This window comes from Leuresthes tenuis, unplaced genomic scaffold (genome assembly GCF_036924035.1).
Source record: "Leuresthes tenuis unplaced genomic scaffold, fLeuTen1.0.hap1 SCAF_10, whole genome shotgun sequence".
NCBI classification, from domain to species: domain Eukaryota; kingdom Metazoa; phylum Chordata; class Actinopteri; order Atheriniformes; family Atherinopsidae; genus Leuresthes; species Leuresthes tenuis.
The window spans coordinates 6715610-6731178 of NW_027325364.1; the positions used below are offsets into that span (position 1 = coordinate 6715610).

At 38.2% G+C, this 15569-nt stretch overlaps 1 protein-coding gene across 1 annotated transcript in view; it reads left to right on the plus strand.

Moving 5' to 3' along the window:
• The window catches only part of LOC140316050 (neural-cadherin), a 137953-nt gene that overhangs the window by 76826 nt on the left and 45558 nt on the right, over positions 1-15569 (plus strand). Inside the window, exons 7-12 of the mRNA XM_072393732.1 lie at positions 77-219; positions 4983-5155; positions 5241-5409; positions 5647-5817; positions 8523-8695; positions 9462-9629. Coding sequence (XP_072249833.1) covers positions 77-219; positions 4983-5155; positions 5241-5409; positions 5647-5817; positions 8523-8695; positions 9462-9629 — 997 coding nt within the window. The remainder of the gene's footprint in view (positions 1-76; positions 220-4982; positions 5156-5240; positions 5410-5646; positions 5818-8522; positions 8696-9461; positions 9630-15569) is intronic.

A 15569-nucleotide genomic window follows, 5' to 3' on the forward strand; every position in this document is an offset into this window, starting at 1 on the left:
CATCTACTTAATCCACCTAATCTTTTTTTTGTATTTTCCCTCAGAATCATAATTTCTCCCTTGTTCTCTGTAACAGTTATAAGACCTTTCTCAGTGAGGATGCCGGTCCTGACACGCTGGTCGCCATTGTCCACGCTAACGACCCAGACGGGGATGGTGTATCTTACGCCATTACCGGTGGCAACGAGGATAGCAACTTCCAGCTGGACAACCAAAAAGGTGAGGCGCAGGCAACACATGTAAACAAAACAACAAAACAAGGAAGCAGCACAGCAATTATAGTTTCCTGGTGACTTTTTGTAAGATGTATAAAAACATGATCACAGTCAACTAAATACATTTTTTCACCGGTCAAAAAAACTGACACATGCAATGGGTAACTATTTAGGAAGCATACAGTCCCAGGTCAAATCACTGCCGTATTCGCAGGTATTTATCAGCTCCGGCTTCAATCAGCATTAAGGGAAAAATGACATTCAATGAGGTTCCCATGCTCAGGGCAACAAGAGTGGGCGCACCTCATACTCCCTTTACGGAGATGTACGTTTTGTTGTAAAGTTTCACGTGGAGGCTCTGAAACTGACAGCAATAACTCACAGACAAAAAGAGACAAGACTGATCAATTTTATCTGTTTGAAAAACAGCTGGCAACTCGCTCTCAGTTCTGATGTGTGGGCAAATATTTGTGATCCAGGCAAAAATAATAAATTAGTCTGTCTCAGAAAGTTGTAATAACAAAAGCAGCTGGCAGGATACAGTGTCATACCATCACTTCTTGTAAGTAGTTACAAGTTTTTCTTTTGTATGGTAGAGATAGTTACTGGACTGGTTGAAGCCTCCTTAGTACTGAGGTGCACGCTACCACTGGCAATGGGAAAGGGTTTAATCAGCTTATTGAAGCTGAGATCAGTACTGAAGCTGATTTTAAAAAAACATGCTAATTTGGTATAAAAACAGTATAATAGAGCATTTCTCAGTATGTTATTTAGTAAGTTATCCAATGCTTAAACCCAGATCCAACAGCTTGTAAGTATTTCTTCATAATTGTAAACGTTTGTATTGTTTCTATTGTAAATTTACCCAAAGTTCAGTTGAAACTTGTGAAAGTCGTTTGAGGAGCCAAACAGATTTTGTGACTTTGCTCTGCTGGAGACGTGAGGAACTCCGGACAAAGAGTCCTTCACTATTCACCATTACATATGCTGTTTCACACCTGTGTAGTGTTAAACATAGTCTCAGACAGTCACAAAAGTCCAAGAAGTGCCGCTAACAGACAGGAAACAAAATACTGATGACTAAGCTTTCATGATTATATGTTCATATTCAATTCTGAAGCTGTTGTAATCCAGAATCTTGTAAATAATAAGACCAAAAGAAAAGAAATTTGATTTTAAAAAGCTTAAAGTTCTTCTGGAAAAAAGTGATAGAGAAATGTGACACTTTGAAATGAATATTAATCTAAGCACTAGTTGTTTTTAGCCATGGAAACATATGGACTAATATCCTTATCTTACTCTGCCTCTAATGGGACAAAATGACTGTGAACATGTTGTTTGTTAGCAAGCAGATAGCTTTAACACAGACAAATAACAGTTTTTACACATGTACACACAACCGCATTCACACACTTAAACTACAAAGTGGTTGTTTCCATAGTAACAAGTATTTTGGGATAGAGCTCGGTAACATTAACGAGGCCAGTGAACCCCCTGGATGGTACACTCACATAAATGCATGAATAAAAAACATGAATACGCACACATTTCTAATCACAACAGCTCTCACACAAACACAGACTGCTCATCTTTCCCTCTGTGTCCTGGGGAGATGTGATCGTCTCATTTGAATACTTGCATGTATATCAATGTGAAGTTGAGGACATTTTGTCTGTTTTGGCTGAAAAATGTGCATGGTCAAAAACTGAACCAATGTTGTGGAACATAACACGTTGCACTTAACATTGCTGGCATATTGTCCAATGATGTGTGAATAGCTTGCTCATTTATTTGAATTTTAATTCCATTTCGCTGTGCCCGCGGTGGCTGAAGGCAATATGTTTTGGGTTATGTGTCCTTGTTGTACTTTCATTTCATTTGTACTTTAATTTTTCAGAAAGGCCGTAAGGGAATAATTTTTTTTAATAAAACCTCCAACATTCACTTCAACGTGAGTGTTCGAAGCATCTGCATTTTATGATTCTTTACACCATAAACCATATTGTAGAGATTCATGACTTTTTACAGTGTATATATGTAAAAGCTGTGCTCTCACCAGTAATGATCTTACTGAGACAGGAACGTTTTACAAATATCTTCAGTTTGTCCAGTCTTCTGAATCTCATATTCAAACAACTTGACAACACATGTTGCATTAATGTGAATATCAATTTGGGTTGTGCCTTTCCCTTCACTACATGGCTGAGACGGTGTCTGTTTGCATGAAAAGTGCATAGCTTTTCATGATTCTTGGACTGTATTAGCATAACAATGCACCACATGGAGCTGTACTTGTCAATGAGAACACACATACACAAAAGCAAGTGTAAATGTAGAAGTAAATGACTTCAGATGTCTGTCAAAATCAGTTTCATATGCCAAATATGCAATAAATACAATTCACACATTTTATTAGATAGTTTAAAGTAAACCGACCAGAGACCTGAAATTATATTGAGGGATATTTTGAGATGGCAGTCGGTAAATCAATAGAATATCCATCGTTGTCGTCTATGAAAAAGGAAAGGGGCCCAATATTGCCATGTAGTACAATACATTATGACATACGTATTGTGCACTGTGTATGAAGCTTTTATTATGCTGTGTAGTTTTTTACATTTATTATTTAGCAGATATTTTCATCCAGAGAACAGTCAAAGCATGACTTCAGTAAAGCTTGAATGTTTGTATAATATTATTCCTTTTTTACTGTTCCATGATAGTGAATACAGTGAAATGGAGATGGCTATATAAGAGCCAAAGGAGCACATTTTGCAGACTGATTTAACCTATTGCTAAGCAAATGGCTTACCGGCTTTGATGGATGCAAAAGCTACAGCTTTTAAATCGGTCAGTCTTCCCTCACTCAAGCACAGTCTTTTACTGCAGCTCTACATCATGAGCAAGAAGGGATTATTGCATTAAAAATAACAGTAAAGCTGATTTCTCCACTCTTATGAGTGAACATTTTGATTCACTCTCCATGCGCTGTTTTACCCAATATTAGCATGAGCTGAGCATGCACTTAGTTAAATAAAAGCGTTATAAACTGACATAATTGATAGTTTGCTGTTTCTTTTGACCAGAATAAGCATGATACAAGTAAAACAGTCCAAAACTAGTAGTGTTTTTTGCCACTTAAAATTAGTGGCCTGTCTGGTCACTGACTGGCTGGTTAATTCTAATTAAAAATCATGCTGCATTACATCTGCATTACTTTCTTAATTTCATGGGAAGGTCAATGTGTTGATCGAATGGCTTCTTGGGCTCTCACATCTGTTTTATTTCTATTAAGTGGCTTCTACATTTCATTATTTGTGTACAGCTAACAATAAAAAATAGTTTTAGGTTAGAGTTGGAGTCAGAGTTAGATTGTCTGTAAGTGTTCTCACAATACTAAGAGTTCAAACGTGTGTATCTGTGTGTTTCTCACTTCCAAGATAAAGCTCATGTGCAGCACTGCTATATTCTTGCATGTTTGCATGTTTGTCTCAACGAGTGTGTTCATGTTTGTGTCTCTGTCACTGAGCCTCTCTGTCGTCTTATCACTCAGCACTCGCTGCTCCACCACACACATGCACTAATAGATATAAACGTGAACATTTGCACATAAATGACATATTAAGACTCTCTCTCTTAAACATATTCGCACACACTCGCACTCAAACAGCAGATGGCCTTTGGCTTGCTCGGCTGTTCTGCTTTGTCACTTCAAAGGGTTGTGAAGTATTTTCATGTAGAATAGATGCGATCGTACCCTCCCAGCCTCCGTGTCTATATTCATGTTGCTACCAAAGCTGCTTATTTGTTTGTGTGTTTGCTCTGCTGCTCTGTTTTGTTAATGTGGAAGCGATTGTTTTAGACCTGAGTTGGAATAATGTGGGTTTTTTGTAGGCTGCTGTTTGAGCTGACAGTGTCTGCTGTTGGTGACCAACAAAACAGTCTGCATCACAGCACAGCTTTTCATCAACAGCGTTTTAAGCTCAACGAGCCAGTTGTTATTTACACTAACCCACATGACTGCCAGTGTGGATGGCAAGGCTGGGAGACCCCACAGAAACACCACAATGTAGAGCTGTAAAGTGAAGTGAAATTGTTACAAATACTTCTTAACTTCTTGCTCACATTTTACAAACTAAATGACGACACATTGAGCAGCAGCTCTCTCTATTTTTTTTTCTCTCCTCCAGAGGGGATTATACACTGAAAAATGAGCTGTGTCCCCTGGCATAAAAAAAAGACTTTTGGATGGCTACAAACATGAAAGTAATAAAATATTGGCATATTTTAGTTTAATTTCCACAAAATAGAAAGAAACCATGAGCCACAGATACAGTATGTGTCAGTATTATTGAATTAAAGGACATGTAATCTGAGAGCAGAACTGCTGGTTGTTTAAAGGTAAAGCAGTGACAACTATAAAAAGCACAAGACTTAACTTAATAGTGAAGTTAATAATAGTGTACACTATGACATCAGTGCATAAATGTTCAACGATTTACAGTTTTAGTTTGTGCTTCTCAAAGTTTGTATGAAATCTGAGGGTTTTAGTAGAAATTAACTTGATGTGAAAATTAAATAACTGCTTTTTTGTGCATCAAGCAAAGCAATGGATCGGTGGATTTAAAAACAACTTGAAAACAACCCAATTTACACATTGTTCATATGCAAAGTTTTGGTCTGAAGCATCGTGGGATAACATAAAGGGAATTAGTACATGTAAATCTACTTACTTTTTTGCCAATACTTTTATATGTCTGTGTGCAGGTATTATTAAGCTGCGGCGGAGTCCGCCTCCCAGGTTGAGGGGACCACAATATGTACTCAATATCACCGCCACAGATGATAATGCCTCCGGTGGACCTTATCCACTTAGCAGCTCTGCTCAGGTCATTGTTGGAATCAATGACATCAACAACAACAAGCCAGTATTCGAGGAGGTGACTGTCTTCAAATAAGAATACATATACTGCTTGATCTAGCGGTGTAAGTTCATATCTCTGATAGTGATGTCTGTGCTCTTAGTGTCAGAATTACAGTCTGAATGCAGCAGTGCTGGAGAATCAGCCACCAGGAACATTTGTCCTGCGTGTCCAGGCCCACGACGCCGACATGGGGGTCAATGGAGAGGTCAAATATGGCATTATGCACAGAGACGGTGTGTCATCTGGGTTTGACATTGATCCTGACACTGGTAAGCCCCACAGCTATGCTTAATCTCAATATTGCTCGTGTCAAAATGCACCAAAAATAAAAACACTGAAAGGAACCTATATTTGGAAAACAGTGTAGGTATACTAAACTTTCTTTCCTAACAAGCAGTTCTGTGAGTTAGGCTGTCTGCAGTGATAGCTTCAGTGATATTAGAAATGTCTATAATAGGATCTGAATATTACTGTTGCCATGGTAATGCGGCTCTTTTATTTGTCAGGTGTGATCATAACAGCGGTGAGTTTTGATCGAGAGCGTCAGAGGGAGTTCACGCTTTCTGTGACGGCCACCGATCAAGCCGAGGAGCCGCTTATCGGAATCTGTCAGATCACAGTGCTGATCTCAGATCAGAACGACAACGACCCAAAGTTTGAGAACAGTCGTTACCAATGTGAGTCCTATTGCGCTTAACACCAGAAGCACTTTCCTGTGTCTGATACTCAGGTTTCATTTGTTTGAGTGTGTGGACATGTGTTGACCAACACCTTCCACTTCCTGTTCCATTTAAAACTGAAGTTGGAGGGAACAGGTGAAGTTGAAACTGTTTGTTTTCTCATTTTTTTAAAGAAATCTACATCCTCGTAATCCTGGAAAGCTCTTGAAACTGATTAGATATTCGCGCTACTCCCTGTGGATCTGTGTTTGTTTACTATTTTTGCAAATATGTATTTTGATAAGCGGCATGTCAGAAGTTATCCTCGTGCGATTATGATTATGTGGCTCATTAACTATTTAAGAGGCAGATTGAAATGTTTCTAGGACATGCATTAATTTACTACTGGTTAGTGTGTGTAAATCACCTCTTGTTTAGCCTGATTGTTATTTCTCTTACGGTCTTTATCCACATACAACAGCATGCAAAGGTTTTGGGCTTCAGGGACAACACGATAAGCAGCTTGTATGTGTTTTCTCTTTAGTTTCTATTAGCTTTAACATATTCAGAGTTTTCCTCTCCTGCAGAGGAGTCTGTTTACTGTGAACAGTGTCCTCTGGCAGCAGAAACAAGTTGCAGAAGCCTTGGAACATGAAAGTAATTAAATTTTTGTGTTGATGTGATACTCCTTTTCAAAATTGTTGGTATTTTTCACAGAATATCTGCAATGAAAAGGAAACTTCAAGTCTAGCTAGCCTCTTTCAGACATCTGTATTATGTCATATCTGCATATGTGGTCAACACACAGTTCTTTTTACTTTTTAGTTCAGATTACATATACAGTATATATATAATGTATATAATAACAAATAACTATCTGATAATTTGTTACATTATAGTAAGCTTTTAACATTTGCATTGAGATGCAAGAGACAATTAAGGATTGTGTGTCAGGACGTAAAGTATTTAAAGTTTTATATTTATAGATCATTTCTATTCTCTAACCTTAACACATGCTCTCTGATATTGTTTTCACGGTTCTGACTTTAGATTCTGGTATTTTCTGGATTCTTAAAGAGAAACTAACTGACTAGATCAAATTTTATTGCAGTAAGGCTAAGAACCAGTTCAGTCTTGATGGGAAATCCAGTGCTGATCAAAGCCCATGTGGAATTCTTCCCAAACCTCAGGCGCTCATTAAGATCAAAACTCAAATTATTAAAGTGCTGTATAGCAATAAATCATACAATATAGGCTCTAATCAACTAATGCAGCCGGTAATTAGACGTGATAAGCGATCTCAAAATGAATATCAACATTCGAAAAATGAAAAGAGTCAATCATTTGCCTGCTTTAGCAGTTTTTAAAAATAGATCCTTGTATTTTACAAATGCTTCTGAAATGATAAATAGAAGAACTGTAAACTAGAGATTTTCAGTTTTATTCATGGTTACATCATGATAAAATCATTAGAAATTAACTGGATTGTTGTTATTAGAATCAGTGAACCAAATTAATTGAACAGCTAAATAAATATGACAGTAATTTGAAAAAACTGTAGTAATTTAAAATCATTTTAAGATTAGTTTAAAAGTCTGGCACACAATTTAGATTATAAATCTCAATGTGCGCACAGATCGCATATTGTGTGCGTGACTAATGAATACAGGGGCATGTTTATTAAACTAAAGTAGCACTAAAGCTGAGCTCTGCGGTGCTCAGTCAGTCACCTGTTGAAAACTCATTCATTGCAACAACCGCTTTATACTCCTCACTTGTATGTCGCTTTTGATAAACTCGTCTGATAAATCAACATACGGTATTAAACATACACACAGCTACACTGCATGTCTCGTGTTTGTGGGGATTCCATCTGGAACAGAAGAAGAAGCGGGAAGTAAAGGAGGCGGAGCCGTGCTGGATCAAGCTGCCCTACTGTACCGCACCATGTAATGGAAACACATCATCAGATTCCAATTTCAGTTCTTCATGCTTTAACTAATCGTTTAACTTCATATATACAGCGGTAAAAGGAAAAAATGTATATCAAATCTGGTTTAGGCTATGATAACAAATGCACATCAGAAAACAGAGATTTCACTGTAAATATTTATGTGACATAATTTGAGCAAAGGAAAAACATTACATCATCAGGCTCCAAGTGAATGCACAGAGACCCGTATTTGGCCCTCCTGGTTGTTTTGACTCACATTGGACTCAGTAGGATCTGACCTTATTGTTCAGTTGAAATGTACCCACTGAGACCCACAAATATGAAAAGGACATTATTATTGACATAATGCTTGAAATGCAGTATTACAAAGAGAAATGCAGCTGCTGACTGCCTCTCCGCTCTTTGTTTTTTGTTGTCTGATCAGCGCTGACACACATCACAGTCAGCAGGATTGGAGGTTATATTCATAAATTTAAAAATGTGTCTGTTGACTTTGCAGAGTGAGACCCAGAAATGACTAAATGAGGTGACACACTGCTGACACATCGCAATGCTGTTGTTCCCATTATTAGAATATCTGCTTACCATCACAAAACATGATGTTACACTGTTCAGTCAATTTGAATGAAAATCCGGCTGTGGTTTAGTCACAAGCTTAAGACAGAATGTGGTTTTGGTTGGAGCTGGTGCATCATGCTCAGCATGAAGCTACTGTTGCATCTGCAGCGTTTAAATCTCAACCTTGTTAATAATCTTCTGTTCTTCTCAGACTTCTTGAGGGAGGACACTCCAGTTGGGACTAGTTTCCTGAGAGCGGCAGCACACGATGACGACCAAGGTAGCAATGCGGCCATCACCTACTCACTGTCCAATCAGAATCCAGCTTATCTGCACATCAACCCCAGTACTGGATGGATTTATGTCAACCACCCCATCTCACAGGTTAGAAATAAAGCAGCAGTCCCCACTCACTTCATGGATCCTTGTTCACACCTTGTAGACCAACTTGAAATAGGTGCTGCTGTACATGTTCCAATAAAAGCGGTATGTTGTTTGAACTTCCCTCTTGTTGAATAGGTCTATAGCACAAGGAGACAGTTTATTTTCTTGTCAGATCATACTATTTGTCTTGTTTTCCCTGCAGCTATATGTCTTGATATTGCCAGTCTGCATTCATAAATGCTGTTGCAACAACAGTCAGATAAGGTTATTCAGATTGTGACAGCATGGAAAAAGAGTTGATTGTAAAAGCTGTTTTTTCTGCTCTATTCAAGCTAAAGGTTGAAATAAACACTGTTATCTTACATTTTTAATTACTGATCAGCTTGTGTGTGTCTGTGTGTGTGCATGGCTTTCTTTAAAGTCACTGACTGGAAATTCCACACAGAAATTGAATTGTCTGTCAAATAAGTATCTGCTATCAATTATGCCATATGTTTCATCTTGTCTCTGTTCTTATCTGCCTCTCACTAACTTTTAAACAGCATAATAAAGTCAGATTTACCCATTTTTTCTCTTGACTTTCTTACAACCAAAAATTCAACATTTCACCATTTTCGATCATCTGTTTGAAGTAAGACCAAGTAATAAGACCGAGTTGATAGCAGAACTCGACCAGAAACAATATAATTAAGAGAAACACCTTTGAATGAACACTCATTTAGAGATGCATTAGAGTTATATTGATTCCTTCTCCATCTTTCTGCAGACTTCCAGGATCAACCAGCAGATTGTGGCTTCAGATGGAGGGAACCGCAGCACCTCCGTGGATCTGACAGTCATCATCACCAATGTCCACAACCAACCGCCACAGTGGGAGCAGTCAGAGTACTGGGTCACAGTGCCGGAAAACACCATCCGAGATGCCAAGATAGTGGTGAGTTAGTGAAGACACTGAGAAACAGATTATTTAGACAGAATAAACTTTCTCCAACCTTTCCAAACAAGCCATACTTGTTCTGTCTGTTTTTTTAATAGTGCTGTCGTGAACTTTAACATTTGACATGCCAGCTGAGGCCTGTACAGTCTGAGCTGTAGCTGTTTAGAGTTTTTTAGTTTCTCTGAGCATTACACAGTTTGATCTTGGGGTGAGTATCATGGGATGTCCCTTTTTGACAAGTTTGGCAACAGTCTTGAGTGTTTTACATTGTGAAAAATCTTTCTCACTGTAGAATGATGGACTTCAAATAGTTTGGAAATGGCTTTAAAACCCGTCCAAGAATGAGGAGCAACTTGCTTCTTTAAGATCGTTGCTCATGTCTTTCCTCTTTGGATTGTGTTAGTACACCCCTGAATGTTTCAGAGCAGCAAACTGACAAAAGTCTACCTCTAAGATCAAATGTATGATCATTTGATCAAATAGGTTTGATTAGCAACATCTGGCTGCTATTTACCCTCCTAAATCCTGTGGAAGCAGTAAAGGTGAACATGTCTTAGTGTTCATCCAAAGTTGCTTTTGCCTAATTTTAAGACATGGTAAGGACCAGATGATTTTTTTATTATGTTCTGATGCCTAAAACTTTAGAATTTAAAGAGGGTTTACTTTATTTTGCTGTGTGTCGGTGCAGCATATGTCATCACCTTTTTTTTATTATTATTTAGCTGTTTAAAAACCCAGTTTATCTGAGTACAAGAAGAAGATCAGCAAACAAATGTACAGGTCTGACTAATAAGTAAAAGAAAAAGATTCTCATTCACTTGTGACATCTATTGACATTTAGCGTCTTTCTCTGCAGGCTTTAGCAGCGTTTTATTGAATGTTGTTGGCAACACTGTACCTGGCTCTACAATGCTCCATAAACTGCATTATTTATTAGCTTCAGGTAGCTGGAATTTTTGTTTTCATTTTTGCCTGATGAGTAGGACAGGAATGGTTTCCAATATTTCAATAAAGAATAATCAGCAGTACAAAGTAAGGTATTCTAAGATTTTTCAACCCTTTCATTTCCTGTGTTTTTGCAGTTTCTTCTTTAAAGTGGTCTGAGCTACTGTAACATGTCTTAGAAATTGATGATCAGGAAATTAAAGCTCACACCTCTGATTATGATAAGGAAGTCTAAGCTGACGTGGTTGGTGAGGAAGCAGACATGTTAAAAGAGGAATATTTAAACTCAGTCGTGGTCCTGCAGCATTGAAAGCAGCTCTCTTTCGTTTACCTTCTTATTCACGCCTGTGCAGAACACCCTGAGGAGGTTAAACACTGTTTCTTCCTCTTCATCCTGCTCTCCTCCCTTTCCGCTCATCCATCCCTCTTTTCTTGCTGTCTCTGTGTCAGCACATTTAGCAGAGCACCAAACATTTTCTGCCGAGCAAACACCAAACCCGCCCCGAGTGTGTCTCACCTGACTCACTTCAAGTAACACACACAAGCAGATTTCTTGTAGACCTCCGGTGATTTTTTTCCCTCTTTTGATCCCTCCATCCTAATTTGCTCTCTTTTCCTAAGCCACTGGTTTAGAAGGTGGAGGAGCTTTCACCCTCCAGCTGCTCGATTTCATGGAGGTTAGTCAGTTTTCAAATAGTTGGAGGGTGTGTGTGTGTAGTTGTGTGTTTCAGTGGGTTGCTGTGCTCCTTTTAGACCCTGCATTTTTACTGAAAAGCCTGAAAATGCTGGTGATGATGATGGTGATGGTGATTGGAGGTTGTTCCACCCACAGCTCCATCTGTCAGAGATGATTGAGGAGAGGGAGAAAATTACACCTGCTGTCGGAGCATCACAATGGACTCTCATCACCTCAGAAAAACAGACGTTTAATTACTGTGTTTAACCTGACAGAGACTGTGTGATGAAGGGAGGGAGAGATGGTGGGAGGAGGGGGAGTCAAATGTAGGAGAATGAAACAGACTAAAACACTGTTGATTTTAGTCTTTTCATGAGAATTGTTGACAACAGGAAAAGTGCTAAATAACACGGGACCTCTCTTTGAGTGAGATGATAGCAACTGCAGTCAGAGTATTTTATTACACTCCTGGTGAAGCTTTTTTTCCAAAAGTGTCTTCTTAGGAATTTGAAAGAAGTGCTTAGATCCTTTACATAAGTAAAAGCACCAACAAAGCATCATAAGAATATGATGTGCATGAAATGTAGTTACAGCATTAAAGCAAAACAACTGGCTTGCACCTTCCCTTGTTGCACTATGATATGAACTCTTTAGATTAAACGCACTAAAGCATCCATTTGATGGTAGTACGTTAGATGCTGGAGGTGGAGCTATTTTAAACTACTTTATATATAGCTTTGTTCATGTGAACACCAGACAAACCTGAGGAGTTGTGAGGTGATTAATGGGGGAAAAGTTTTGGATTGAAGTCTGTTATTAGTTTTTGAACTCTTTCTCTTTTTTTTGTCAGATAATGACGTATTTCAAATCAAATCATGTGAGAAGTTTAGATGGAAAATGGAATTATTATCATAGGCATTTCTAAGATGTCAGAAGCCATAAAAGATATAAAGCATTTCAAAAGATTAATTTACTGTGTAAGATCTTCATTTTAAGAGTAAATGAAGCTGTCAAAAGATACATTACAAATACATTAATAATAGATATAGAGGAGTTGGGTTTTAAAGTTGCAGAAAATGGAAATATAGATGACAATTTACACATCTGTGAGCAAAGATGCACAACTGCACAGCAACTCTCAACAAATGTGTGACAAGAAAATATTCCCTGTATGACAAGGTAGTATTATGTTTAATACACTGATTCACCATTACATTCAGTTGATTAATATGTTATAATACAAATCTTTCAAAGGGCTAAAATGTCTCCTCCTCTTCCTCCTTCATCTCCTCTGCTGTCTTAATAAGGGCTGTAAATCACACTGTTAACGAGGTACAGGGAGGCGCTGCAGAGGTGGAAGCTGCTGTGTGTTAAATCTCCATATCAATAAGATGGAATCATCTCCCACTCATGTTATAATAGTCTCCTCATCAGCTGACTTCCTCCTGTTTTCATTTCCTCATCCTGTTGATGTCTGCTGTGATTGTTCATAGATATTCTCCCTTTTTTGGCAACAAAAAGACTTAACAGTTCTGTTCAGTTATCTGTGCCCAATCCTCTACCATATTAATTTAAACAAAGATAAACATTTAAAAAAATGTCTTTTTGCTTCAATTCAGGCAGGTTTCCCCTTAACAAGAAAAAAAATATGATATAGTGTCTGTTGAGTGTATATATTCACAGCTTCAGTTAAAATGCATGAAAAACTCACTCTCAGTACATGTTATGTTGTCTCTGGTCCTGTGGTTATTAACTCTCATGGGCAAAGGCTGAAGTTGTATGCAAGAGTGTTTGCATTTTTCACATTATCATTATCAGACGATGCAGATAGATGATCCAATCGCCACCAGGCAGATGGGGCAGCGAACTTTCTCTGCGATCACTCATTTTGAATGTCCCAATAACCTAATCTCACAGCACAGCTGCTGCCATTAACCTGCACTTTTGTTCATTTTATAAGAAAATTATGCAAATGAGAAAAGCTAATGTTGGTTCAGCTATGTTAAAGCAGAATATGCACTGATCAGACACAAAGTTTAATAGGTGAATTGTATTGATTGTCTTAATAATAATATATTACAGTGGCACCTGTCAAAACACATTGTAGGCAACAGGTAAAGGGTCAAATCTTAAAGTTGATGCATTGGAAGAATGAAAAATGGGCAATGGTATGGGTTTGATTGATCGCCAGTGAACCAGCGACAGAGTCATTGTAACCAGCAATAAGTAGGTGGATTCACAATGACGAATAGTGATAGAACGATACTAGAACACACATCACTGTATTTAGAACTTTGTTGCTACAGACCAGATAAAGTGTCAATGCTAATTCCCACCTAACTGAACCGTAGTTCAACAATAGAAGATGTCTTAGTGATCAAATTTTCTTTTACATCATATGGAATTTGTTGTGTGTCAGATGGCATCACATGCTGCTATTTTCACGTCCCTTCGACATCCCAAATCAACAGAGGGAAGCCTCTGGTGTCAGTTTTCAGTATGCATCTTGAAACTGTAACTCATTGTAATTTTGCAACATGCTAGATAAATATTGTCTGCAGTTCATTTTTATTTCTCTGACTTAACCAAGTAGTTTTTGTTATAGATCTAAATCATTTAGTCTTTAGGCCAAAACCTTGTGAAGCAGTGATAGTTGGGTTCACTATCCCTCTTCAGCTTCCTGCTGAGGGCTATATTTTTTGTTCATAAAGAGACACTCCAGAACAATGTGAGCAGATTGGCTCTCTGCATATGATATTACTACACACATAAACTAAAACTTAATGCAGAAATATGCATTTTTACTTTGTGCATTTACAAGCTGCATAGATTGAATAAAAGACTGCCATCAAGAGCTTAGTTATCTCATCGAGGCTAAGTCATGAAAAACTTTGACCTAAATAACCCCACCCATTTCAGATGATTACTAATTGTTTGCATAAATCTGACTGCTGTATCAGTCCCTGCATCAGCCACACCAGCTGAAAGCGATCTCTCACCATATCTCCACAGGCATTAATCTGTGTGAAAGAAGATGGCAGACACTGATCTGCTTTGCTTCAGCACACTGCAGTGATGTCTAATGAGATGATTTCTCATTAGTGCTGTTTCCTTACGCTCTGCTGCCTTGGCCTGCTGCAGGGCTGAGCCACGCTGCACCAACATGTCCTGACACGACTCCTCACCTGGAAACTTTTCTTTAGTTAATCGAATTTGATTTTACCATTTTTTTTCACATTGCCAAAGACAAATAACACAGCAAAATAAGTGAGGGGAGTCATTATATAAAAGCTCAGGAGTTGTAAATGTTTCATCTGGCAGGAAATAAAAATAGATACACAAAGAAAGTTTTTCACTGATCAGTTAAATGCAATATAGATTGTAATTCAAAATACTATTTCTTGTGACAGTAAATCTTTTGATCATTTAGTAACAAATTCACTCCAGTAAGACCATGTTGTGTAATTCTACAGTTTGCTTGGTTATAACCAAGAATCTTTGTGTTTGTCTTTTCAGTATGCTAAGCTAACAAAGACATGAGCTGCTTTGTGTCTGAGAAAGTGAGGGCTGAGAGGGTTTTGGTGTTTGAAATGGCAGACAGCGTTTGTCACTCAAAAGAAACATGTTAACTGTGGTGGAAATGATGACAACATTTGGAGTTGTTCATAGGTCAAATTTTACTCTTTCACTCAACTATGCTAACAGTTTCCCCCTACTTCCATTCTTTGCACTGAGCTATGCTAATCATGCCCTTGACCAAAGAGGTCCAACTAATTTGCATTGATTTTACTTTGAGCACTTTCACTTGTCATTTTTCAGAAGCATTTACGGTCAGACTGACAGATGTGAAAGTACATTTACACTGAATGACTGTGCTTATGCCTGACTGCATGTGTGACAGCAACAAAGGACTGGCACTTCTTTTTGTAACCAACCAGCAAGCATGGTGCATGGACTTCAGCTCACAGCTCACCATGTGTTCTTAGGTTTGCCTCTTTTTCATCCAGTGTCCAGTGAATAGCACTATGAGTGGTGCTGTTCAGCTTTCTGTGCCCAATCCTGTACCATCGTCTTCTCAGAAATGTTTTTGGCCATGTAGTGTTTTAGCATTTACTGAGCACATGTTGGTTAAATATGGAACTTTTTTGTGAGGAAGATTAACTGTAAAGATCACTCAGAGATATGGTGTTATGGAATGGATACTGCTATGATAAAATCTCAGCTGCTGACTTCTAGGCACTGTTAAGCTTTTCTAGATGCATCTGGCCTGTCTGTGAGAGCTTGTGATATCTTTATCTACTCCTCCATCTCACTTG